A 26,065-nucleotide genomic window follows, 5' to 3' on the forward strand; every position below is an offset into this window, starting at 1 on the left:
GATGGTTGGTAAATCTGAAAAGAACCTTCTCATTGGCTGGCTGGCCCTTTGAGGCAAGCTAGGCTTAGCCTTGTCCATGGTTTAGCAGCTACCCCTTAGCCTCACTGATGAGCTGGCAACATAGGACTAATTAGTGACCACAGCTGGGTGTAATAGGGGTTTAATTAGAAAGACTAACCCCAGCTGTGGAGGTGAAACAGGCAGAGCACTCTTTAAATAGAGCTGGGATCCCAGCAGAAGGGGGAAGAGTTTGGAGGGAGGAAGAAGAGGAGTGCCCCACTGGGAAGAGGCTGAGGTACTTACTGGGCTTAGAGTAGATTTTGGGTAGGAGAGCTCAAGTTAGGGCCTGCAACAAGAGAAAGAGACCCACAAGGAGTAGAGTAAACTTCGGTGGGGGAGGCCCAAGATAAGGGCAGGAGGATCCCCAGAAGTAAACTGCTGAAGTCCATGGTGAAAGGAAGCAGTAGGAGAATCCTGCTGGGAAGAAGTAAGATGAAAGAAGCTCTGCAGGGGCCAGGAGAAGGGGCCAAGAAGCAGTGGAGTCTGAGAGGGGCAGCAGAACTAGTGATTTGGATATTTGATTTAGACCAGGGGTCAGCAATGTTTGGCACACGGCTCGTCAGGGTAAGCACCCTGGCGGGCCGGGCCAGTTTATTTACCTGCTGACGTGGCAGGTTTGGCTGATCGCGGCCCCCACTGGCCGCGGTTCACCGTCCCGGGCCAATGGGGGCGGCGGGAAGCGGCGTGGGCGAGCGATGTGCCAAAAGTTGCGGACCCCTGATTTAGACTTTAAGTTGGACTTTTAGTTATTTGGGATGGGGAATGAAATGTTATATGACTTAGCCGGAGGGCCAAGCCACAGAAGACCCAGAGAGGGAGTGGGGAGAAGCTAATGGGCAGGGACTGGCCATCGCAGCCAAGGAAGTGGCCACCAGGGGCAGACAAGAGGCAAAGTCCTCTGCAATGCTCAGTCCAGGCATGAGAGAGCACTCCAGAAGTAGGGATCTGCACTACAAACCTGTTTCTCCTACTTGACCCAGGGAGCTCTGGAACAACTTGCCATGCTGAAAAGCAATATAAATATGGATAAATCCTCTTTGCTATCATGTTCAGGAGCTTGAATGAGGTAACATGAACCTGACAGAACATGCACTGGAGATGTAACTGATGGGGCATGTTAACTTGTTCCAATAATCTGTCATTGCAGAAAATCAATACCATTAAACCCCAAAGTTTTTGAATTTGAAGAAATGTTCTGGCTTTTAACTGGGAATTACTGGTGCATTATTTCACCTGATTTTTTTTAAATGATAGCCAATGGAACAATGTTAACGTCACATAAAATTAGAAATACCAGGCCAGACCCTTAGCCCAGGGGAAGTCTCCTTTGCATTGATCCAACAAGGCTAAAAGGACTGAAAGCTACTCTAAAGCTACTCTAAAGAAACACAGGGGGACTGGGGATTCTCCTGACAGGGGAATCCCCCTGCTAGCATGAAGATTATTGGAGCACTCTAGGTGGAGCCAGAGTACCCTGCACTATGGGCAGACCTGTCCCTAGTGAACCATTCCAGTTAATATAAGGTAGAATAGCCCTGTGGCTGCTTGGGCCCCTGGCTGGTCCTATGATTAGAGGAGGTCGAAAACTGACTTATAGCCACCTTCACCTTCTCCTTGTCAGCTGCACAATTTGAGCTTTGGAACTTGTGAGGATCAGGCCCCATGCTCATTTATGTATATGATTTGCAAATATAGATTATCTTTTCTACCCAGCCTTTAAAAAACAGTTAAATACAGCTACAGTTTTTTCATCCAGTATGTTCTATTTAGTTATGTATCAAGACATAGAAATATACAAATTATCTACTATTGCGCTGGCCAATATGGTCTCATTATTTTCCTCACAACCCCCTTTACTGTCTGTACCCATCTGTTGCCTCTTGTCCTAGATAGTAAACGTCTTGGGGCAGGAGCCATTTTTAATTCTATTTGTACAGTGCCTAGCACAATGGGATCCTGATCCATTACTAGGGCTTCTAGCCAATATTATAAATAAATAATAATACTACATTATGTCCTAGGTGCTTTGAATATAACCCATAGTAATTTGAGGTTTATGTACAAACAGGTTCTAAAGAGAGAGTATGGCTTTGAGTGTGGAAAGATCTTTTTATTTCCATCTTTCTTCATTGTCCTTCCTTTACAGAACTTGCATGTTTTAAATCAGAGCTTCAACTCTACTGATGAGTCTATTAATTATTTCCATCCAGCCCTTAAAAACAAGTCATGGTCAAAACCTCACAATCCTTTATAGATGCAAGACACTGTGTTTGTGTAATACAACCTTGTTTTGGATGCTTAGCGGGAGTTGCTGGAGCCTGGTGGAAAGTGTGTGAGAGAAGAAATAGGAGCTGGGGAGTAATGATTTTTTTTCTATTTCTCTCCCTTCTTCCCTACCACCTTCCAAATTGCAGTGATTATGCTTTGGGCAGTCATGAGAGTCTTCGCAAGGCAACCACCTCCATTCAGCTTCGTCTACAGAAAGGCACCAGCTATCAGCAAAGTTTGGCTAGAACGGTGTGTCATTTTTTTTCTCGTTTTTTTTTTTAATATGCCTAAGGAAGTGAAATCTCTCCAATCCTTTCATGTAACCATCTGCATTGATAATCAGAAAGGGCTTGTTTGCTTTCTTGAGTGTACTTTCAAATGTAGTTCATCATTAATGTAACATATTCAGAGTCTTTCTGCTTCTCTCCTCTAGTTAGGCTTTCTTTAGCCTTTTGGTAATCCTAGAGAATACCTGAACATGAGAAGAGCAAATGTTACCTTTGTTAGAAGAAATCAACTTTATTGGAGTTGAACTATAGTCATGATATCAGTTTGTCATTTTTTTTTTCTGGCTGGTCCTTGTCCATTTTTGAAACATATTAAGGGTAAAAATCCATCACAAGATAAATCAGATCCAGTATTTAAGTATTTGATTGTGTGCGCGTGAGAGAAAGAGAATGTATTTCTCTTGAAGAAATAGTCTTATCGCACTTTAAATCTGAAGAGATTCTCATTCCGATTATTTGTGATTCAACTACCTAGGAATGGATTATTGAGCTTTAATGATACTGATCCAGGCTGCTAGACATGAATTTTATTCCCTGTGAGAAATCTTGAATTCCTTCCAAACCAAACTTCACACTACAAAGGAGACCTTGATGTTTTAGGTGATTTTGACTGGAGATGGGTTGCCTTTATCCACAGATAGGATATCTGCCTAAAGGAGGTAATTGGAACTACTGGCCCAAATCTGTGAAAATTTGGATCAGACAACAGATTTCTAATATAAAAAATAGGGTTTCTTTTCTTTCCAGTTCTGATATGTGTCCCCTCTAAGATTTGTCAGGTTCTGTGTGATTATCAGTTGCAATATTAAAAAAAAGAAAAAAAAAGCTGTGAGGCAAAATATAAAATGTTTTAAAATATATTTTCTTTTGACTTCTTTACCTTTTAACAGATAAAAGCACAGGAGACAATGCTATCATGTACAGCAGAGGTTCAAATTATTTACACTTTGCATTATCAGAGTATGCAAAAGTTGTTGTTGTTGTTTTTTTTTTTGCAAGCAATTGAAAATACTGTATCTGTAATTGAGAGTCCATTCATAGCAGAAGGACTGATGGTTCAGGAGACAGGAAATATATGATAGAGAGGCTTTCATCACCAAGTCACCATTTAAAATTTGGCTCAGATCAGTGGTGACCAAAAATAATTACCGTCTCACTGATGTCAGGTGATCTGTAGAAAATGAATTGATGGTTTGTGAAGCTTTTATGGAGTGGGGTAAGCAGCGTGCACACACACACACAATCCCTTCTGCTGTGCTGTAGCAGATGTCCGGGGTCTTGCAGTTTGGCTTCCTGTTGTAGGAGGAATCAGTGACACCGAGTCAGGGTATATTTAGAGCAGATTGCTTTATTTATACCTCCTGGGACAGAGGTGGTCACAAATATGCAGACAGTTCCTTCTTTCAGAGATCTCAGCTCAATCACCAATGCCTGGCTCCCACGAAGCTACCCTGCCCCAAGAACTGACTCTGTTTAAAAAGACTAAGGGTATGTCTACGCTACCCCCCAGATCGGCGGGCAGCGATCGATCCAGCGGGGATCGATTTATCGTGTCTAGTCTAGACGCGATAAATTGACCCCCGAGCACTCTCCCGTCGACTCCTGTACTCCAGTGCCGCGAAAGGCTCAGGCAGAGTTGATGGCGGAGCAGCAGCAGTCGACTCACCGCAGTGAAGACACCACGGTAAATCAATCTAAGTATGTCGACTTCAGCTACGTTATTCATGTAGCTGAAGTTGTGTAACTTAGATCCATCCCCTCCCGTAGTGTAGACAAGGGCTCCAACATAGAGCAAACTTCCTTGGACTAGCCATAGCTCCCCAAGAGAATCTACTTTACAAACCTAACAATATATTTTCTTCGAAGGCTAAAAACATGTTTGCACACTAATAAAAAGAAAAACATGTAAGACTCTATGTAAGAGCACCATCTAGTGCTCCTGCTATAACAATACTTACCTATTGCACAGAAGATTTGAGACTTAAGTCACTTTTCTAAAGTGCTCTGGGATCCTGAATTATGGTGAGCTGCCTGGAAAGAGGGTAGGTGTGGAAAATCTGTCATTTTAAAGCCACTAGGTAATTAAATACTGCCCTTTGAAATAAATAGTAGCATAGTCATGGAGTTGCGGAAGTGAAGGTTATGTGTAATCTGACGCAAGTTATTCAGAAATACACTGCATGTGTGATTCTTATTGCTTAATTACAAAATTGGCAATCATAGAAATGAAATTGTTGACTAAAAATTCCAAATCGTTCTAGTGAAAAATCCACTGGCCTTCCCACCTTGATTCATTTAAATGTCAACAGAGAGGGAAATGGTTCCAGAGGATATCTTCCTTAGGAAAATACAAAGAAGGGTGATAGTGTTTTTTGTAGATATGGGATAATACTTGGACAGCATGACCACTTGACCAGTACTACTTACATACAGGTAGGCATATGGCAATACCAAATCTGTGCCCAGCCACCACATACCTATTCATTTTCAACTGACATATCAGTCTAAACGCAGAATTGTACCTATAGCTTATGGCTCATAAATGTATTTCTTGAGGGCTACACTTCCTATGGTGACAGGCAGATTCTTCTTCTCATTTGTCAGGTCTTTAACTCGTTCCTAGGTGCCCAAGCCTAGATGCCCAGCTGAGTTAGTGATCATATTGTGTGTTCAGCAGGTTGTCTTTGAGAGGTGATGGGAACAGTGCACTGCAAGTAGGAGGGTGCAACAGATCCAGCATTGTGCGTTCATATTTCACATTGTTAGCTAATCATTTGCAGTCCAGAGATGTTGTGACATTAGACTCCTCAGACCAAATTCACAGCTAATATAAATGCATGCAACTCCAGGGATAAATTTGCTCTATTTTGTTTACCTTGCAACAAATAGGTGCTCTGATGTCCCATAATTTTAGTAGTAACCACTTGAGGGAAAGAGTTTAGATTCATATTGAGGCCTATGTCATAATACAGGAAGAAGATCCTTCTACCCACTTTCTGAAGATTCATGCATCTGGTGAAGAGCTCTTAAAAATCGGTTCTCCCCCTCCCCCCAAAGCTTTATCAAGCCTATTTAAGTGAAAGGAAGCCAATAAGACACACAGACAAGCAGGAAATCTTAAGAGCAGCAGACAGGGGAAAAGGAAAGTTTTGTTTAGCACAATGAGAAGTGAGTATGCGTGAGTGTGAACTGACAAGTTTATTTGTAAATCAAGGATGCTATAATCCCTCAGAGGGCCAGTAATAATATTCAAAATTGTTTAGTAAATGCAGCCAAAGACTTTTCTTTTTGTAAAGGTGCATTTTTTTCCTTGCATAGGAAGTTGGTATTCTATTATGATGTATTCAGAAGGAAAGAGGAAATTGTCTTGAGCCAAGGAGTGAAAAAGCAGGAAATGTGGCCTCAGATTTTCACTTGAAATCATAGGGGTTTTTTTCAGCCAGTGGATGACCTTTAATTTGGTTTTGTTTTTTGAGAGATTAGTTTTATCAGGCACAACTCTCTTGAATGAAAGCCTTTAGTACCTGAATTTTCTAGATGTTAGATTCTCATTAGACTTCCAAATAAAGCCTGTGTAGAGACCACAGAGTTAACGATTATGCTGTAAAAATATTGAGGCCTAATTATATTGCCTCACAGGACAAAAATTCCCATTGATGTCAGTGGGAATTTTGCATGTGAAATAGCAACAAATTCATCATCTTGTAGCGTATGCTACACTTTGAGGTCTTGAGAATGGCAAATATTTTATGTGGGTGGGGAAGGTACAGTATTTTCCTCACAAAATGATGAACCAATTTAGAATAGTGGTAAAATACTCCAGGGGATGGGACGCTGTATTTGTTCTTTGATCTTGTGTTTCACAACTTAGGATATTAAAAAGTATTGTTTGAGCAGTGGCTCCAAAATGCATCCACGTAAACTGTAATGGATGAAAAACTTACCCCTTGTTGGGGTTTGGTTTTATTTATGTAAAGATCTCCGAATGAGACAGGACAAAATCTAGTCCAAGCCTCCACCACAAGTTTAGTTGCCTTCGGAGTTTCTCTCTGAGGAGTGCTCAGCCCACACCTGCTATTCCCTCTCTCTAGCAAGCCCTTCCCGTGTACCTGGCATCTGGAGGTGGGGGGGCGGGATGGAGTCCAGCAGGATCGAATCCTCACCTGCTATATAGGGATTTTCAGGCAAATGCTACCAACCCTGGAGATCAGTTTTGCTAAAGTGGAATGTACCAGCATCAATGCTGATAACATTGTAGTAGAAGTGTTATGTTAATGCATGTGTAGTTACAATAAACATGTTAACAAATTGAGAAAAATGAAGTCATTGGTACCTGATGGTAAGAGATGCATTTTTTGTTTCCCAAAATATTTTTTGCGTGTTTAAGAAACTTTTAGTGATCTAATGATATGGAAGTATTGTCCTATGTTGAATCAGCCCTCATCCTGCAGCAGAGCAAAAATCTTTGTTCCATTAATATGCAAAAGCCTGCTCCTTTGCTGTTCTAATTTGACAGGTCTAAATTAGGCTTAATATACTGCAGTGCACTACATAGACCAAGAACACAGTAAGTGCAGCTCTTGGCATTTAACACTGCAGAAATAGTTACAACTACCAGGTAGAATTATTACTAACAAACAAAGTAATCTTTAAGCTTTGATATTTTAAGCAGTTCATAACAGTCTTGGAAGATAAATTAGTAGTGATCAGGATGTTAGAAAATATTTGTTGTCTCAAGGCATTCGCTAAACTATCAATAATGTACAGTAGGGAGTCACCAGATAGGCTCACTTTTTACAATACATTCAAGTAAATTATATATTGATCCGTACTTGATGATAACTGACATGAATGTGAGAGATCCAGGCCCCAGTTACTAATGGCAGCTGAGAACATTAACAGCTGTAGAGCTAGCATAAGTCACAGAACCAAAGGTCTCCTCCAGCCCTAGGGAATCCTTGCAACAATGGACTCACATAAGAAAAGAATAGGTTCTGCTTGCAGGCAGAAATGTTAACCAGTGCAGCAGGCTCAGAGGAAGCTATAATTAAACAGACACAGCCTTACTGTATTGCATGCTATTAAGTTTCTTCTCGTATGACCCATCCGGTGGTGAGTTGGGCCCTTCCTCAGACATACTGCGCACCCTCATATCTAGGGCCTCACCAAATTCATGCACATTTTGGTCAATTTCATGGACATAGGATTTTAAAAATCATAAATTTCACGATTTCAGCTATTTAACCATGACATTTCACGGTGTTGTCACTGTAGAAGTCCTTATCCAAAAAGGAGTTTTTTGGGGGGGGTTGCTGTACTGCTACCCTTACTTCTGCACTGCTGCTGGCGGCAATGCTGCCTTCAGAGCTGGGCAACTGCCGGCCAGGAGCTCAGCTCTGAAGGCAGAGCCGCCACCAGCAGCAGCGCAGAAGTGAGGATGGCATGGTATGGTATTGCCACCTTTGCTTCTGCGCTGCTGCCTTCAGAGCTGGGCGGCCGGAGAATGGCAGCTGCTGACTGAGGGCCCAGCTCTGCAGGCCGCAGCACAGAAGTAAGGGTGGCAATACCATACCACGCCACCCTTACTTCTGCACTGCTGCTGGTGGCGGCTCTGCCTTCAGAGCTGAGCTCCTGGCCAGCAGCTGCTGCTCTCCAGCTGCCCAGCTCTGAAGGCAGTGTTGCCACCAGCAGCAGTGCAGAAGTAAGGGTAGCAGTATTGCAAGCTCCCCTACAATAATCTTGCGACTCCCTCCCCCACAACTCCATTTTGGGTCAGGACCCTACAATTACAACACTGTGAAACTTCAGATTTAAATAGCTAAATTCATGAAATTTACAATTTTTAAAATCCTATGTCTGTGAAATTGACCAAAATGGACCATGAATTTGCTAGGGACCTACCTATATAGCGTGTTTTGAATGCCAGGGTCACAGTGGTATGCCCATGGTTGGACTGCCACTTTTGGTCCCAGAGAACCAGCACAGTGTGGTGGGACCGACCACATCATATTGGAAACCTGAAATGATGACCAGTGGTTGCAGAAATTCACAACGAGGAAGGATCTTCCTCGAGTTAGGCAAGAAGCTTGCACCCACCCTCCAGCACCACACCCCTCAATTTCAGAAACCTGTACCAGTACAGAAGTGGGTGTCTATTGCCCTTTGGAAGCTGGCAACACCCGACTGCTACCAATCAGTTGCCAACCACTTTGGGGTTGAGAAATCAACTGACGGGGTGGTGGTTCTACAGGTTTACCAGGCTATTAGAACTGAGATCCACCCACAGGTGGTTGCCATTACCTAAGTCCTTGAAATTGGGTTTTCAGAGGGGTTTTCTGAACTGTGCAGGGGTCATTGATGGAACGCACTTCCCTATACTTTGCCCTTTGAAAGGGGCCAGTAAACGCATGAACCACAAAGGCTACTATTCACTGGTTCTCCAAGGCTTAGAGGACCATAGGGGTCAGTTCATGAACACAAATGTTAGGCATACAAGAAAGGTCCATGATGTCAGAGTGCTCAGGAGATCGAGGTTGTGCTGCAGAGGGAAATAAGGGAATTTATTCCCCCCAAAATGAGGTGAGACTATACAGTGTTTTTGTGCCAGCACTGATTTTAGGGGACCCTGCATATCTTCTCATACTGTGGCTCATGGAGCCTTACCCCAAAACTGCCAACCCAAGAAAAAGGGAATTCACCTACAGGCTGAGTAGCTGCAGAATGGTGGTGGAGTGCATCTTTGAGCATTTGAAAGCACATTGGTGAAGCCCCTGGACCCATCTGGTTGCCAACATGGTTCTGATTATTGTGGCATGCTATGCTTTACATAACTTATGTGAGGCTAAAGGGGACTACTTTGAGTGGACAGAGGACACAACTGCTTTCCAAAGTTTGTATAGGCAACCTGATTTCAACCATGTGCACGCTGCTCTTGATTCCCAGCAGGCCTGGGAAATTTGTGGTGCTAGAAGCTTGCATATAATGGAACAGAGGGGAGCCAGAAGGTGAATTGAGACTGTGCCACAGTCTATTGTGCTGAGGTCAGAATCGTAATGCTGTGGTGCTGCTTGACAAGCTCAGTAGAGCATTTCCATGTACTTCTATTGCGAGATACTTCAGTGGGTTTTGATCCCCTGCAGTTAACAGGGTGAGGATGGACCCTCATTGTTAACAACTTTGGTTGTGGTTTTGTGCAGTGGAGATTGTTAACGCACTTTAATGCCATCATTGAGCAATGTTTTTGGTTTATGTTAACTGCTCTGTTTTGGGTTGGTTTGTTGGCGGGGGAGGGGTGGGGGGAGGAGAGGAGCTTTACGCATTGGTACAGTAATTATACAGGCTTTGGGAGGGACTTACACATTCCTTCCTTACAATTCTGTCTGATATCATATCTCTGAGCTCTTATCAAGTGCTATGCATGATTGCTCACATGGCATGACTACTCCCATGTTTGCCAGTGATAACTGTTCGGTTGGGGAGCCATAAAGCACTGGGTGTCAGGTATCTTCACTGTTACTTTTGTTTCTTTTGTATTCTTGCTTAATTATCATCAAAGACATAAAGATGTTTCAGTTAACTTGCCTCCTGGTTTCCATTGTGGTACTATGGACAGCAACAGTTATTTCACAGCATACTTCAGGGCCCTATAGTCAGCAGAGATCTGGACTCAGCAGTGAGTCAGAGCTGTCTGTGCAGAACATAGACAATAGCTGCTTGCTGGCTGCATGTTGGGAACTACTTTGCTTGAAAGGCAGAGATTCAAGAATTCAAGCATCAAAGGAAGGTGGGAGGCCATTCATGGGGCTGGAAGAAAGAGTAACTCTGATGGGTAGTGGGGTGGCCTGATCAGCAGAATGTGTCCAGGTAAAGATGGTGGGGAAAAGTCTCTCTCTAGGGAGGTTGCAAAAGTATGGTGGATTTTGACCCTGTTTATCAGTAAATATGGCTCCCATCCCATATGTCACCCATATGACTATGATCCCCAATGTATTCCCTAAAAGGAGGAGGAAGCAGATGGTGTGTGCGTGGGGGTGTGGGGTGGGAGCGTGAAATGTCTTCTACTTGGTGTAGCATGCAGGAGTGGCTTTTCCTGGGAGAATATCTTCTCCCTATACTGCTGGTTGAGGATACGGGCTTGGATTTCTCCTCTGTCAAATAGGCAAGAACCTGGAGTAACCAAAATATAATCTTAATGTGAAAGATGGGCACCAAACACAATTTCAGATCGAAATATCCTGAAGCTTGGGTGTGCTTGAAATCTATGACAAGCTAGGAATTTTTTCAAGTGGCTCCTATTTTTTTTTTAAACTCATGCAAGAAACCATAACCTTGACCCAAACTCTTCCTCAATCTGGGGGTGTTAAAAATCCAGAACTGGATTGGAATGTTCTGGCCTCAGCCCTTCTCTGTTTGCAATCAAGTCTTTATTTTAAAATGCTCAAAAATGATGAGGATTTTACTCAAGATGAGCTTCTTACTTTCCAAGGTCAGGTTGGTGGTGTGACCAGCTTCAAAAATTTATCTAAGGGCTCAAGAACATGTAGGCAAGGAGAGGAAGGTTTTCATCAGTATTGGACCAAAAATAATGAAAGAACATACTGACATTATGAAGCACCAAACAAATTTGTACCATTTAGTTGCTTCATGCCAGCAATTATATAACACTTTATATGTTCTTTTCTCTTCAGCTTGAAGATGACCAAAGACAGTTTAATGTGAACCAGCTGCTACAATATACATATATTTGGAAGGTGTCCAGGTAAGAATGTTAGTAGCTGCGCTTAATAACCGTATATATTTGCTATCAGCACCTAGATGCCTTGGGGCTGTGATTTCATCAACACTTATAAGCTAAGCAGAGCCAGGCTTTGGTTTGTACATGGATGGGAGAACTACCAAGATAACATAGGGTGCAGCATGAACCATTGCTGGCCTTTCAATAAATGCCACTTCTTCCAATGAGTCAGTATTGAGCCAATGTTGCATCACTGTGTTAGTGGTCATGATGCTATTGGGGGTGCTTCTGACAGTAATTACTGAAGTCAGTAGATATTGATTTTTGTCATGTGACAGAAACCCTGAGCCAGGCCATGTGACTGGACCAACAATTAAAGCATTTCTGTGCATCAGATTCTTATCACAGTACTGTCTTCGAGATGAAAAGAGAAGCTGATGTCTTGTGCTCCTCTGTTCATTAGAAGTCATGCAGAGCCAGGTTGTTTTAACCCTTGTGCTCTGGCTAAATTCTGTCTAAGGTTGGAGATTGCAGCAAGTGAAGTAAAATGAGCTCAACAGGTTTCCCTCCCCCCCACTTCTGGCCTCACTGGTTGTTTGGCAGAATGGTCTGCTTTATTGAACTATATTTTCTCCCGTCCCTTAATGTTGAGCATGTATGTGACATTTTCATTATAGATTCTATCATAAATAAAAGAAACTGTATTTTCTCCAGTTTGCAATAAAATGGCTTTCTGTGCACCTTATAATGTCAGTATAGTTGGCTATAGTGCTCTCTGCCATCTATAGCATTTTTTACAAGCACAATGAGTGTTAACTGTGTAGTTAAACCCTGTTACACCTAGCCTTGTTAAAATAGCAACTCACTACAAATCCATGAGAATGGTGTTATGTAGAGAAAAATTATCATCATACAACATTTATAGCAGTGTTTGGCTCTTAAAATTCTCTTTTTATGAACAGGAGAACTTGAAAATTACAGCTGGGAGGAAAACATTCACGCCCCCCCACCCCCCCACACACACTTTTTTCCAAAGTTCCCTGGATTGAAGGAGCTGTAATTTTCTCGTGCTGCTGCTCATAAAGAGAGACTTTTCAGAGCCAAATACCAATATAAATACTGTGGTAATGGCTTCACTCTTCATAACATAGTCTTTGTAACCAGGTGCTATTTTAACAAAGGTAGTTATAATAGGGTTCGATATAGCTCTAGGGCTGATGTGTCAAGGACACCCAGATCTCTCATAGAAGATTAGGGTTGAAAGAGACTACAGAAGGTCATTTAGTCCAACCCCCTGTTCAAAGCAGGACCAACCCCAACTAAATCATCCCTGCTAGATCTTTGTCAAGCCGGGCCTTAAAACCTCTAAGGATGGAGATTCCACCAGCTCCCTAGGTAACCCATTCCAGTGCTTCACCACCCTCCTAGTGAAATAGTTTTTCCTAATATTCAACCTAGACCTCCCCCACTGCAACTTGAGACCATTGCCGCTTGTTCTGTCATCTGCCACCACTGAGAACAGCCTAGCTCCATCCTCTTTGGAACCCCCCTTCAGGTATTTGAAGGCTGCTATCAAATCCCCCCTCACTCTTCTCTTCTGCAGACTAAATAAGCCCAGTTCTCTCAGCCGCTCCTCATAAATTATGTGCCCCAACTCCCTAATTAGTTTTGTTGCCCTTCGCTGGACTCTCTCCAAGTTGTTCACATCCTTTCTGTAGTGGGGGACCCAAAACTGGATGCAATACTCCAGACGTGGCCTCACCATTGTTGAATAGAGGGGAATAATCACTTCCCTCAATCTGCTGGCAATGCTCCTACTAATGCAGCCCAATAGCTTCTCATCCACTGTAATCCCCAGGTCCTTTTCTGCAGAACTGCTGCTTAGCCATCAGGTCCCCAGCCTGTAGCAGTGCATGGGATTCTTCCATCCTAAGTGCAGAACTCAGCACTTGTCCTTGTTGAACTTCATCAGATTTCTTTTGGCCCAATCCTCCAATTTCTCTAGGTCACTCTGGACCCTATCCCTACCCTCAAGCGTAACTACCTCGCCCCCCATCTTAGTGTCATCCGCAAACTTGCTGAGGATGCAATCCATCCCATCACCCATCAATGAAGATGTTGAACAAAACTGGCCCCAGGACCAACCCCTGGGGCACTCCGCTTGATACCGGCTGCCAACTAGACATTGAGCTGTTGATCACTACCCATTGAGCCTGATGATCTAGCCAGCTTTCTATCCACCTTGTAGTCCATTCACCCAATCCATACTTTTTTTAACTTGCCGGCAAGAATACTGTGGGAGACTGTATCAAAAGCTTTTCTAAAATCAAGATATATCACGTCCACTGCTTTCCCCATATCCACAGAGCTAACTCTCCCTCCACTTTCACTGAGCAACTTTTGAAGGAGTGAGGAATATTTAGCTCTTATATAATAATAGTTAAATCTGGTAGTGTTTTTCATCCATATCGCTCAAAGTGCTTTATAAAGGAAGTTAAACATCACATTTCCCATTTTACAGATGGGAAAATGAGGCACAGAGAGGCAGGGCTGGCTCTGGCTTTTTTGCCGCCACAGGCAAAAAAGCCTCCCGCCGCCCCGCCCCCCCACCCCCCGGCGGGGAGTGCGGCAGGAGAGGGCGCCAAGCCCGTCTGCGGCCCTGCTCTTCCCGGTCGGCCGGAGCGCCAGGGGGAGGGCGGCGAGCCCGCCGCGGCTCCACTCTCCCCGGCGGCCAGAGCGCTGGGGGCAGGGTGGCGAGCCCACAGCAGCCCCGCTCTCCCCAGCCGGCCGGAGCTCCGGGAGGAGGGCAGAGAGCCTGGCCGCGGCCCCGCTCTCCCCGGCCGGCCGGAACGCCGGGGGAGGGTGGCCCTGCTCTCCCCTGCTGGCCGGAGTGCCGGGGGAGGGCGGCCCCACTCTTCCCGGCTGGCCGGAGCGCCGGGGGGAGAGCAGCGAGCCCGGCCGCGGCCCCGCTCTCCCTGGCCGGCCGGAGCGCTGGGGGAGGGCAGCGAGCCCACCGCGGCTCCACTCTCCCCGGTGGCCGGAGCGCTGGGGGGAGGGTGGCGAGCCCGGCCAGGGCCCCGCTCTCCCCGACCAGCCAGAGCGCCGGGGGAGGGCGGTGAGCCCACAGCGGCCCCGCTCTCCCCAGCCGGCCGGAGTGCCGGGGGAGGGCGGCCCTGCTCTTCCCGGCCGGCCTGAGTGCCAGGGGGAGGGCAGTGAGCCCGGCCATGGCCCCGCTCTCCCTGGCCAGCCAGAGCGCAGTGAAATTGTATTCACTTAAACCAGGGCTAATTTTTGCCCATATTTCTCAACATCAAGATGCCGTTAAATACAACATGCTGGTTAACCTGATGGGTGTAGTTAGATACAGTTTTTTATTAGCATATTAATAAATGGTCTTTTGGAAAGGAAACTTGGCAGCACTCCACAAGAAGTTCAGCTGTCAGGAAATTAAAAAATGGAATGCTGTAGTGTATGTAGTATATTACTCTGCATTATCATGTACAAGTTTGAATAGAAATCAACATCTGAGAGTGATTCTCACGTTTTGCTGCCTTATGTTGCAAAACTGTTTGTTGTATATTACCTGATGTGCTAATGTTATTGGATCCCTGGATATATGTTGGTTCTAACATGATATATACATGAGCAAAATAAATTACAGGATCGAGGCAGGAGCAGACTCAGGGGATAGAGATTTACACTAGGTTAATGTGGGTTACATCAGTTTCCCAAGTCCAGACTGAATGGAGTAGAAAAGTAAAGCTACAACATAAATGTTAGAAAGTAAGATAAATAATTGAAATTGAAATAATTTGAAAAAATTAAATGTATAAATATTAGAAATATAAGTAATTATTTAAATTTATTATTTCAACACTGTCCCTTTTTAAAAATGTACTTTTCTACACTGACGATCTGGTTCAGAGTTTATAAAATTCAGAATTATTTCGAGTTGTTTTGCAGACATAGGGCTTGATGATCCATAAATTTCCACCCTATTTTGTGACCTAGACAGCAAAGCACTTAAATCCATCTCTATTCAAAAAAGCATTTAAGCACACACTTAACTTTAAACACACACAGTCAATGGGACTTAAGCGACTGCCTAAAGCTAAGCATATGCTTAAGTGGCTTGCAGAATTGGGGACTTATGTTTGCACAAAGTAGATTTAAAATGTTACCATTCCAATCTGGTGGCATTTTATACCTACTTTTTAGAAGGGTAAGTGACTACATAAGAGTAGTTAAGTGTCAGGTCCAATATTCTTTGAAATCTACATAAGCACTTGTCTTGATTCTGAATTCATATTTACACCAATGTAAAATCACCGTGGCCAATGAAGTTATTCCTGATTTATAGTGTGAGGTAAAAATAATGCCCACTTTCTTTTTCTACCTACCATTAACTGAATGTTGATTTATTTATTTTTTAATTTCCAGGAAGAACCTTGTTACATTTATTATGAAATATGGAGGTCAAGTGGAATATCTATTGCAAAATGAGGTATTTGTTCTCCGCCTGTTTTGCCAGAAAAGCATTAGCTTACTTGTGAAAAGTCTCTAATTATTAGATTAACCTGCCTGAAACTGAATTAAAGAGGACTCTTATTTAAAGCTGTTTAACCTGTTTTGGAAAGGGCGTGGAAATTTTAAACTAAAATTAATGACATCTAAATTATGATAAATGCTACAAGATTAAAACATTCATGGTAACGATTTCCTAGTGTTGGGGAACAACAAAAGGATCCAAGGCTCATTTTGAGTTAGCACCCAAATATTTGGATCTAGTTTTATTATAATCACTTGAGTCTGCAAAATTTGCCCCTCCCCCCCAATTCTGCAAACACTTAAACATGTATTTCAGTGGTACTATCACATGCATAAAGTCAGGCATGAGTTTAAGAGTTTTCAGGATCAGGTTTAAACATAAAACTTGAGGGGGGTCCAATTGAACTGTAAATGCCACCAGAAAAGATTAATTTTACCCTTTCACTCCCAACCGTAGGCAGAATCTAACCCCAAAATGAAGATGAATGCTTAAATGACAGATAATCTGGGAGGGAATGAAGAAGACAAATAATAGGTTGAGCTGAGATTCTGGAGGTGGTGCAGACTCATCTTATTTTTGGTTAAACTAGTTCTTCCTTCTTTCATTTATGATTTGGGAAATGAAAGAAAGCACAAGACCTTGTTAGATCACAGAATATACTCATGCAGCAGCTTGGAGCTATTACAGTTTGATGCAGTAGAGTTTAACTAGTTGTGTTAAAGTAAGGAATTCTCTTGCAAAAGGTTATGCGCCAGAAAAAAACCCAAAACAAAAAACCACAACCAAACATCTCCATCCTGTTTCAGGGTACTAATCCCCCGCCACCCCAGATTTCAGTTTTTCAAGATTTTTTTGTGCAGTAGATATTTCCATTTTGAATTATGAAAAATTACCAAAAATTCCTGCAAAAAAATTTACCTTTTTTGTGAAAATCCTTGAGACTTTTCTTTTGCGGGACCCCATCATCTGTTCAGTTACAGCCTGGGCTGTGTTTTAGCACAAGGGGATATGTGCAATGCAGCCCCATAATGGCATTCCAAGTCTTGGTGACCATGGGACATAGATCAGCAATTCAGGACCAAAACTACACAGCAATTTTAAACTAAGGCCCTGATCCTGAAAACACATAGGCATTTGCTTAACTTGACACATGTGAGCAGTGTTCCTTTGAACTCAGTGGAACTACTTATGTTTGCGAAGTTAGGCACATGTCTAAGTGTTTACAGGACTGTGGTCTGAGACCCCAATACTGCAGCCTCTTAGACTTTTATTTATGTGAGAAGTTCCATTGAGCTCAGTTATACATGTGTGCTTGCAGTATTGGGACCAAAGCAAAAAAGGTTCTAAACTGGAAAGGAGCTGTGCAAAACATTAATCACACAATTAACTGCACTCCAAGCTACATATCCTGCAATATATACCACATAGGCAAACCTCTGCACCTATATAAAATCCCTGGGACATCCCTTCTCTTAAGATTTTCACCTGGAGTTCCTGGCAATCAAAGGCTAATCAAACCTAAAGACTAATCTGGACATCACGCAGTCATTTGTTGCAGTCTACAAATATTTGTAGTTTATCCTAGCGTAAACTCATTCTTAAATTTTAGCATGAGTTAGTTAACAGATGTTAAAAATACACCCATTTTTTTTGCAGTGTTGATATGGCCATAGAGTTTACCTCAGGATCAGGGCCTAAGTTTGTGCCTTGTTGAGTTCACAATCCTTTCCTGAACCTACAGTGGTGTTGTCTTTATTCTTCACTGTATTGCACCAGTTTTATGCCAGTTGTAACTCCACTGTAACACAGCAGAGAATTGAGATGTGTGTGAAATTTTCCATGCACATAAAAACTATTATTATTAGAATTAATTGTTATGGTAGTTGTCCTGAAAAAGTTATGAAGTGGTCATGGAATCTGCCTGTTTAGCTTGCAGCAGTGTAGGAAGTTAGGAGGGTAAGTCCCTCCATGTTCAGTAGAGCACTTAACTTTAAGCCAGTGGGACTTAACCACATGCTTAATGTTAAGCAAGTACCTAAGTGCTTTGCTGAACTCAGATCTTAGTCTGTCCTCCAGCTCTGGTTTTAAGGTGGGAGATCTCCAGGTCCTTAGTAAATTTGTTTCAGCCATTTACATACCCACATCTTCAAACCCCATAAGTCATGGGTATTTGTTGAAAAACTTAAAAGACATGGAATCCATGAGTGAGATCCATGGCAGAACTGTAGCCCTCGCTATTATTAATGTACAGTAAATGCCCTACAAGCTAGATGGTGGTTGCTGCTATTACAAAATGAAAATCAGAGATAAAAGTATGACATTTTTGGCACAAGAGATACAGTTTGACCAAACATGTATGGAGCATTTCCACAGAATTAATGCCCTGAATGTTAGCCATTCTAATCGCCCCAATCATCTCTTGTAAGCCTGTAAAGAAACTTTTGTTTAACTTTTCATAAAGGGGATGTTCCACAGTGGGATGGTGTTTTAATTATAAAAATAATTTAAACATCAAAATATCCTCCAAAAGATATAGTGTTAAATAGTAGTATTTAAATATTTTCAGTAAATAAAACATGTACATTATGTTGACTTTAATTCCTCCTGAATTTTAGGACATTCAGAACAAAAACCTCCCAAAATAGCTATAGAAAAATAAGTCTTTCTCTGTTCAGTCCATTAAGGCTAAATCAATGTGATATATCTATATCTGGAAAGGGAAGACTCTCCAGGTATTAAATGTCTGTCTGGAAAGAGAGATGATGAGAGAAAAATCTATCATCAGTCATATCTAGTTTAAAATATTTTTCATATCTTTGTCCTTTAAGGCAATAAGATCAATGCCTTGGGAGTACCAAGTCCATAAACCATACCTAATTATAACATTTCTTGCTTCACACTTAACGGCACATTATATCATGGAAATGCAAATACTCTTCAAAACTTTCCAACATGCCTTTTTATAGGAATCCACAATGTATTCTGAAAACGTTAAAGAAGATATTTTTCCTCCACAGGAAGCATAGCCATCACCCTATTCATGGATTAGCCTTGTGTGTCTGCAATGATAATGTATTACTCTGAAAACTCCTGTGTGTGCGTGTGTCTGTAGAGATAAAGTCCCTTGTGTTACAAATCCATATCCACATGTGGAAAAGAAAAATAGTAATATTCTCCAGGTCCGTACAATAAAAAAGCCCACATAATCCTCTGGCTTTGTCATTGTTAAGGTGGTGACAAAGCTGTCCCATTTTAGCAGCTCCCGCCAGTATAGTTATGTGTACCCTGTACATACAGAGAGGAAAATCTGCAAGCATTTAATTTAAAAATCAACATGATGGTGGGAGGGGAAAGGAGGAAGAAAGGAAAATGCAATAATTTATAAAGGGACAGGTTAGAAAGTGATGGATCAATTTAAGACTGAAAGAAGCTCCAAAGTTTATTAGAGAACACAAACAACCACAATCAATCTCCTTCCCCTTCAATCCTTTTAAAAAGTGTTTTCGTTTTATTTTTCAAAATTCTGTGAGTGTGCCTAATATATCCCTGCTCTAATTAAGTCAGTGGAGTTAGGATACAGTTATCCCAATATATTTATTTATTTCTATTAATGATAGATATTAACCTTCTTGTTACAGTTCAGTTACAGACTTTCAGCTTAGAAATAAAAAAGTTCATCTTAGGGGCAGTTTTTCTCTTTCAGTCATAGAAATGGATGAGTTACAAAAATAACTTTATCAGCACATTAACACACTGTAGCTCACTGAAAGGAATGTTATCAGTGCCGAGGCATAGAGAATATTTTAGGAGGAGAGTTTTTGCTTGCTCAGGGAATGTATTTCAGTCTTTAAGGTAGTCAGTAGTACAAATAAAGAAGGAATCCATGGAAATTATTTTAAATATTCTCCCCAATATAGAGTATGTAGTATTTACAGAGATCCCCTTTTAGATTCCTGGAGTCATGGAGTTTAAAGCCAGAAGGGATGACCAGATCATCTAGTCTGACTGCCTGAATATCACAGGCCACCAACACCACACAGCACTAAAGCCAACAACCAATATTAGACCACCATATTACAGCCCACAGGAGACTAGACTGTTGTGTGCCACAGACAGAGAGTAGGAAGGAGCACCAGTGCCCGAAGCCCCCACAATGGCAAGTAAATGACTATCTGAAATATACCCAGGTAATCCTGGCAAATGACCCGCACCACAAACTGCAGAGGAAGGCAAAATAAACACGTACGGTCACTGCCTATCTGACCTGGTGGAAAATTCCTTCCCAGCCCCACATATGGTGATGAGTTAGATCCACAGCATGTGGGCAAGAACTAGGCAATCAAGCTCCTGAGAGAGAGACTGATGGCACCAACCCCAGAGCCCTGCTCCCCCTTCAAGTGCCCCATCTCCAGCCATGGCCATCCCTGATGCTTCAGAGGAAGGACATAAAACAAACAAAATGAGAATACACTGAGGGAGGGGAAATCCCTTCCTGACCCTGCAGGGGGCTGGTTGTAATCCTGAACAATGAGCTTTTAGGAACAAAACATGTTAACTAGAAGTGAGCCCCAGGGCTGCTGAGCCCTGTGCCTGACCATTACAAGCAACCCCATCATAAAATCACGTTAATAAATTTGTCCAGCTCTCTCCGCAAGTTGTTTTGCCCTCCCACCTCCTACTGGGAGGCTATTCCTGAATCTCACCCCTCTGATGGTTAGAAACATTCTTCGCATTTCCAGCCAGAATTTGTTCATGACCTGTTTATACCCATTTGTTCTTGTGCCATCATTGCCTCTTAGCTTTAAATAGCTCTTCACCATCCTTGGTATTTATCCCGGATGTATTTGTATAGAGCAACCATATCCCCTCTGTCTTCTTTTTGCAATAGTAAACAAGTCAAGCTCTTCCAATCTCCTGTTAAACTAGTTCCTCTATTCCCTGGATCATCCTAATAGCTCTTCGCTGCACCTGTCTCAGTTTAAATTTATCTTTCTTGAACATGGATGACCAGATTTGCACACTGTATTCAAAATGACGTCTTACCAATGCCTTGTAAAATGGCATTAATATTTTTCTCTCTCTCCTGGAAATGACTTGCCTCGCTCTTCCTAGGATCGCCTTTGTCTTTTTCACAGCCTCATCACATAGGTGGTTCATAGTAATCCTGTGATCAACCCACACCCCCTGATAATAATTTCTATTATCTTTAAAAATTCAGCTCTCTTCTCAAAGAGAGAGAGATTGTGCCAAACTCATCTTTTAACTTTGGTAAACCCTCATTGCATTATGTCCTCCTTTTTGTTTATCCCATTAATTTAATTGTTTCCTTCATATTTTGTTCTAAAGCCTTGCATACGACTGAGATTTAGACTAATAAGTTTTTAATTGCCCAAATCACTTTCCTTTTCTTAAGTATAGGTTCAACATTAGCTATTCTCCAGTCATATGATATTAATACATCTGAATATACAGCCGTATTAAAAATCCTTATTCCCAGACCAGCAATTTCATGTGTTCGTTCTTTCAGTATTCTGGGATGTAAATTATTCCTTTATCCCGATTTGAGTGTATTAAACTCTTACATTTTTGTTTCACCTCAGATGAAATACGTTTTTTATTTCTAGACACTCATTCCCATGAGCCATATTGCCTTCCTGCACATGTTCTATATTATCCTTATTGAAAACAGAGGCAATTTATTTATTTAGTTTTTGTGCCATACCTAGATTATCTTTAATCTTCTTCCCATCCACACTGCATAGTGGTCCAACCTCATCCTTCCTTATTCTCTCTCTATTTATTAAACTACTGAACCTCTTGTTATTTATTTTAATTTCCTTGGCGAGATCTATTTCATCTTAACTTTTTGCAGTTCTCATTTTATTCCTACATTTTCTAATCTCCACAATGTAGTTTTCTTTGCTGATCTGCCCCCTTTTCCATTCCCTCTAGGCTCTCTGCTTACTCCTAATAACCTTTTTGCGGAGGTTATTCATCTATCTGTGTATGGAGCCTTTCCCTACAAGTTTTTCCCCCTTGCTTGTGATGCAAATTTTTTTCACTTTTGATTTGAAGAAATTCCAAGACTCCTCCACATTTAAGTTCCTGAGCTCTTTAGTGCAGTTGACTTCAACTAATGCCTTTCATTTCCCAAAGTCTGCCCCTTTGAAGTAAAAAAATCATAGTTGATGACCTGGTTTTGATTATCCTTCCATTTAATTTAAACTGAATCAACTCATCATCACTTGATTCAAGATTACTTCCTATGACCTTCTATGATGTGTTCACAACTTAACAAAACCAAGTCTAAAATAAATTACATCATTTCTTGTTGATTCAGTGGCAATTTGAAGGAAACTGACATCTATCACTTCCAGGAATAAATAATTAGTAGCATTTATTCTTCAATCTATATCCAATATGTTAGTCTCCCATTATAACAAAATTTCCAATAGTACTGATCTTTCTAATAATATTTGAAGAGATTTTGACCCAAACAGGTTTTCACTGATGTACAACACTATCCTATCAACTTTACCTTTATTCCTATCGGTCCTAAGCAGCACATACCCTTCAGTACCTGTATTCCAGTTATGAGTGCTTTTCACCAGGTTTCTGAAATCCCTGTAATACCTGGTTTGACCTCCTCATGGACTTTAAGGTCAGAAGGGACCATCATCATCATCTAGTCTGACCTCCAGCACTTTGCAGATCACAGAACCTTACCCACCCACTCCTATAATAGACCCCTAATCTCTAGCTGATTTTCTGAAGTCCTCAAATCATGGTTTAAAGACTTCAAGTTACAGAGAAGTCACCATTTACACTAGTTTAAACCTGCAAGTGACCTGTGCCCCATGCTGCAGAGGAAGGTGAAAAATCCCCAGGGTCTCTGCCAATCTGACCCAGGGGAAAATTCCTTCCCAACCCCAAATATGGTGATCAGTTACAGCATGTGGGAAAGACCCTGAGCATGTGGGAAAGACCCTGCCCCAGTAGTTCCAGTTCCTCCATTTAATTTACACTTCTCACATTAGTGTACAAACATTTCCATTGTTTCTCTAGTACCTCACCCAGTTTTCTATTTGGATTAGATATAATCCTTTCACTAACTGTAACAACTACTTGTCTACCACTCCACTCAATATTTGTAATTTTTTCTCTGTGCTGTCAATACTTACGTTGTGATGTTTCATTGTCCTTTATTATATCTTAATTTAGCTGATTTTCTTCCTCCTGTGTATTGAAACCCAGTCGTGAAGATTTCATGAGTCTCTCCCAACCTTCTCCTCTCATCTCCTAGTTAAAAGCCCTTCTTATCTATCATGCCAGCCTTGGTCCCAAAAGTTTAATACTCAAGTGGAGTCCATCAGTTGAGAAGAGTCTCTTCTTTCTGTTACTATCTTCCAATGGTCAATCATCCCAAAACCTTCTTCATAGAACCAATCCTTGAGCCATCTGTTGATTATCATTATCTTGTCATGCCTTCACCCTCCTTCTCTAGGGACCAGAAGAATTCAGCTGAAAATCACCTGAGGTTTCCTCCTCTTTAAGCACCTTACCCAGCTGAGTATACTCATCCTTGAGTCATTCTAGGGGGAATCTAGCAATGTAATTCGTCCCAACATGCAGCACAATCCGTGGACTTATCCATGTTATCATCAGCTTCACGTCCACACCTAGTATCCTTGGTCCTGGCAGACCGCATACTCTCCTCTGGATCTGGTCTGGTGAGAGACCTGTTGATTCTTCTGAGTATGGAGTCCCCAACCACATAGACCTGTCTCATCCTGGTGTTGGAATAAATCTGTCTTGTGTTCTGTGTCACAGTCCCCTATACATCATCCTCACTTTTCCTTAAACTCCAGTTTCTGGTTTTCTCTGTCATCTCTACCTCTCTTCTTCCTTGCCACTGTATCTTCTACCTGTCTCCTCATTCCCTAGGGCAGCAAACCTGTTACCCAACTCAATTTCATCACCACTAGCTGAATCTCTACCTTGTCCTCATGGTCACATTCTTCCATGGATCACTCTGCTCTTCTTGCAGTCCATCCTCCAGAAACTTTTGTTTGGAAGGTGTCCGCAAATCTTGAGTTGTCTGTACCACCTCCTCTCTCCTGTTCTGTATTATGCCTTCAAATTCCCAACTGAATTCCATCAACTCCAGCAGCATCTCTAATCTCTCTAATCTCTGCCATGAGTTCTATCAGGTGACATTTCATGCATAAGTAGCTTCCATCAGATACCCACTCAAGGATGATATACTCTTTTGGGTCACAAATTCTTAAATACACATCATATATCTGGAACAACTCAGTTTATGTAAAAGACAGTGTAATTTGGCCAATGGGCTTGTAAAATACAATATTTTAAAAGTCTGGACTTTATCTTCATGAACATTTAATAGATTGGAAATATAATTTTTTTGGAGAAAAATAGGTTGCAAAATACTCAATGTACTATCCATGTGTCAGAAGTAGTTATTCTAAGGAGTCAGTACTTCTAGAAAGGAGGAACATGGCCCTGCAGAATGGCCCACTGATATGAGTAGGAGATAAAAAGTGATGAGAACTCTGAGGGTTCCTGAAAAGCTTTTGAAGTTTCCAAGTTATCTGGTTCAAGATCCCACAGAACTTGTTTGTTCAGAATTTGTGTTTTTTTTTTTTTTTTTATGAAACCCAGCTAAACCACCATGTTTTGCCTTAAAATCAATTTTAGAGGCTAAATTGGTCACAGTTTTCAATCAAAACAAGGAATTAGTCCAAGAAGCTTAGCTTGGATAGGTCAAAAGGTTCTTAGACCTCCACAAAACCTTTGGTGAAACTGGCCTGACTCTTTCAGGTATGTAACCAAACACCGAAGCAGGTGATACCTAGCTTGTTAAAGATTTCATTAGGAAAGTTTCACCCTGCTCTATAGGAATCATGTAAGGCATATAGAGTTTCGCGCCTGCTGTCTTGAAGACTTTGCTACTCCTCGGTGGTCTGCAAAATTCCTGGGTTTATGTATGATGTCTTGTCTTTTGTGCCAGACTTATTTTTGGATGCACCCACTGACTTCAGTTTTACTTAGTGATAAGCTTTTTGTGAGGTATTTCTATTAAATGGGTTTTTTCTCCTTGCTGTCAACAGCATAAAGTGGATAAAGTGATTGAAGAAGCTAAAGCAATCTGCAGCGTTCTCTGTTCTGTGGAAACCAGGGCTATTACTGATGCAGTCAAGAAACTCCATTCAGTGCCACTGGGAAAAACACAGGTAAAGGATGCACTGAAACCTTTACAAGGTTGGCCTGAAGTGCTGATGTCCTATTCCCTCTTGGACACCATAACTTAAGTAGGTATCATTCATTTCTTCATTGATCATGATGAAGGGTCAAGGTACTGCCTTGCTACTTATTTTCTCAGAGATGAATATTAGGAAGAAGCAGCTTAAAAAGAGAAAAGATTGTGAGCAATGAAACGTATGACTAGAAAGCAATAAAAGATTGGTCTTGTGGGTAAGGTACTGAACTTGGAAATAGGAGAGATGGATTATGTTCCCAGCTCTGCCATAGACTTCTTGTGTGACCTTGGACAAGTCATGTAGGATTAGGTTAGCGGAGGTTCTGAGCACTCAAAGCTCCATTTTAAGTCAGCATCTGGGGAACGCAGGTACTCTGCACTACTGAAAATCAGGCCATTAATCACTGTGAGTTAGTCATGCTAATGTTTTCTCACATTAATGAAATTTCTACTTCAGCGTTTTAAGAAGTTTAAGTTTTCCTCTGTCTTCCCATAAGTGGTCTCTATCCTGCTGTCCTTACTCATTGACTTGAGTTTTCATGTGGAAGGGACTGCAAGATTGGACCCATTCTTGCTGGTTTGCCCAGATCTTAGTTTCATCCACAATCTATCATTTTATCTCCTGCACAGTACACTTAGTTAAATAACCAAATATCAGAACAAAGTTTTAGCCCATAAATCTTGTGATGTATATAAGAACAATCTTCTTAAGGCGGGGGGGGGGGGGGGGGAAATGGGTTAGAAGAAGAGTGTGGAGAGACACTAATCTACCCAAAAAGAATTTGTACGAATAGGCCTGCTGTCTGGGTTGTGAATACCATGATGATACTCCAAAGCTGTGATTGGGGAAAGCTAATTTAGTTGTTTTGTAGCATTTCACATAGCAT

The 26,065-nt window shown here is 41.8% G+C and overlaps 1 protein-coding gene across 2 annotated transcripts in view; it reads left to right on the forward strand.

The window, feature by feature from the left end:
- The window catches only part of PIK3C2G (phosphatidylinositol-4-phosphate 3-kinase catalytic subunit type 2 gamma), a 305,535-nt gene that overhangs the window by 28,305 nt on the left and 251,165 nt on the right, over positions 1 to 26,065 (forward strand). For both annotated transcript variants that reach the window (XM_065567969.1, XM_065567972.1), the window contains exons 6-9: positions 2,475 to 2,577; positions 11,303 to 11,373; positions 15,790 to 15,853; positions 25,030 to 25,152. In XM_065567969.1, coding sequence (XP_065424041.1) covers positions 2,475 to 2,577; positions 11,303 to 11,373; positions 15,790 to 15,853; positions 25,030 to 25,152 — 361 coding nt within the window. The remainder of the gene's footprint in view (positions 1 to 2,474; positions 2,578 to 11,302; positions 11,374 to 15,789; positions 15,854 to 25,029; positions 25,153 to 26,065) is intronic.

Source organism: Chrysemys picta, chromosome 1, assembly GCF_011386835.1.
Source record: "Chrysemys picta bellii isolate R12L10 chromosome 1, ASM1138683v2, whole genome shotgun sequence".
Lineage (NCBI taxonomy): Eukaryota > Metazoa > Chordata > Testudines > Emydidae > Chrysemys > Chrysemys picta.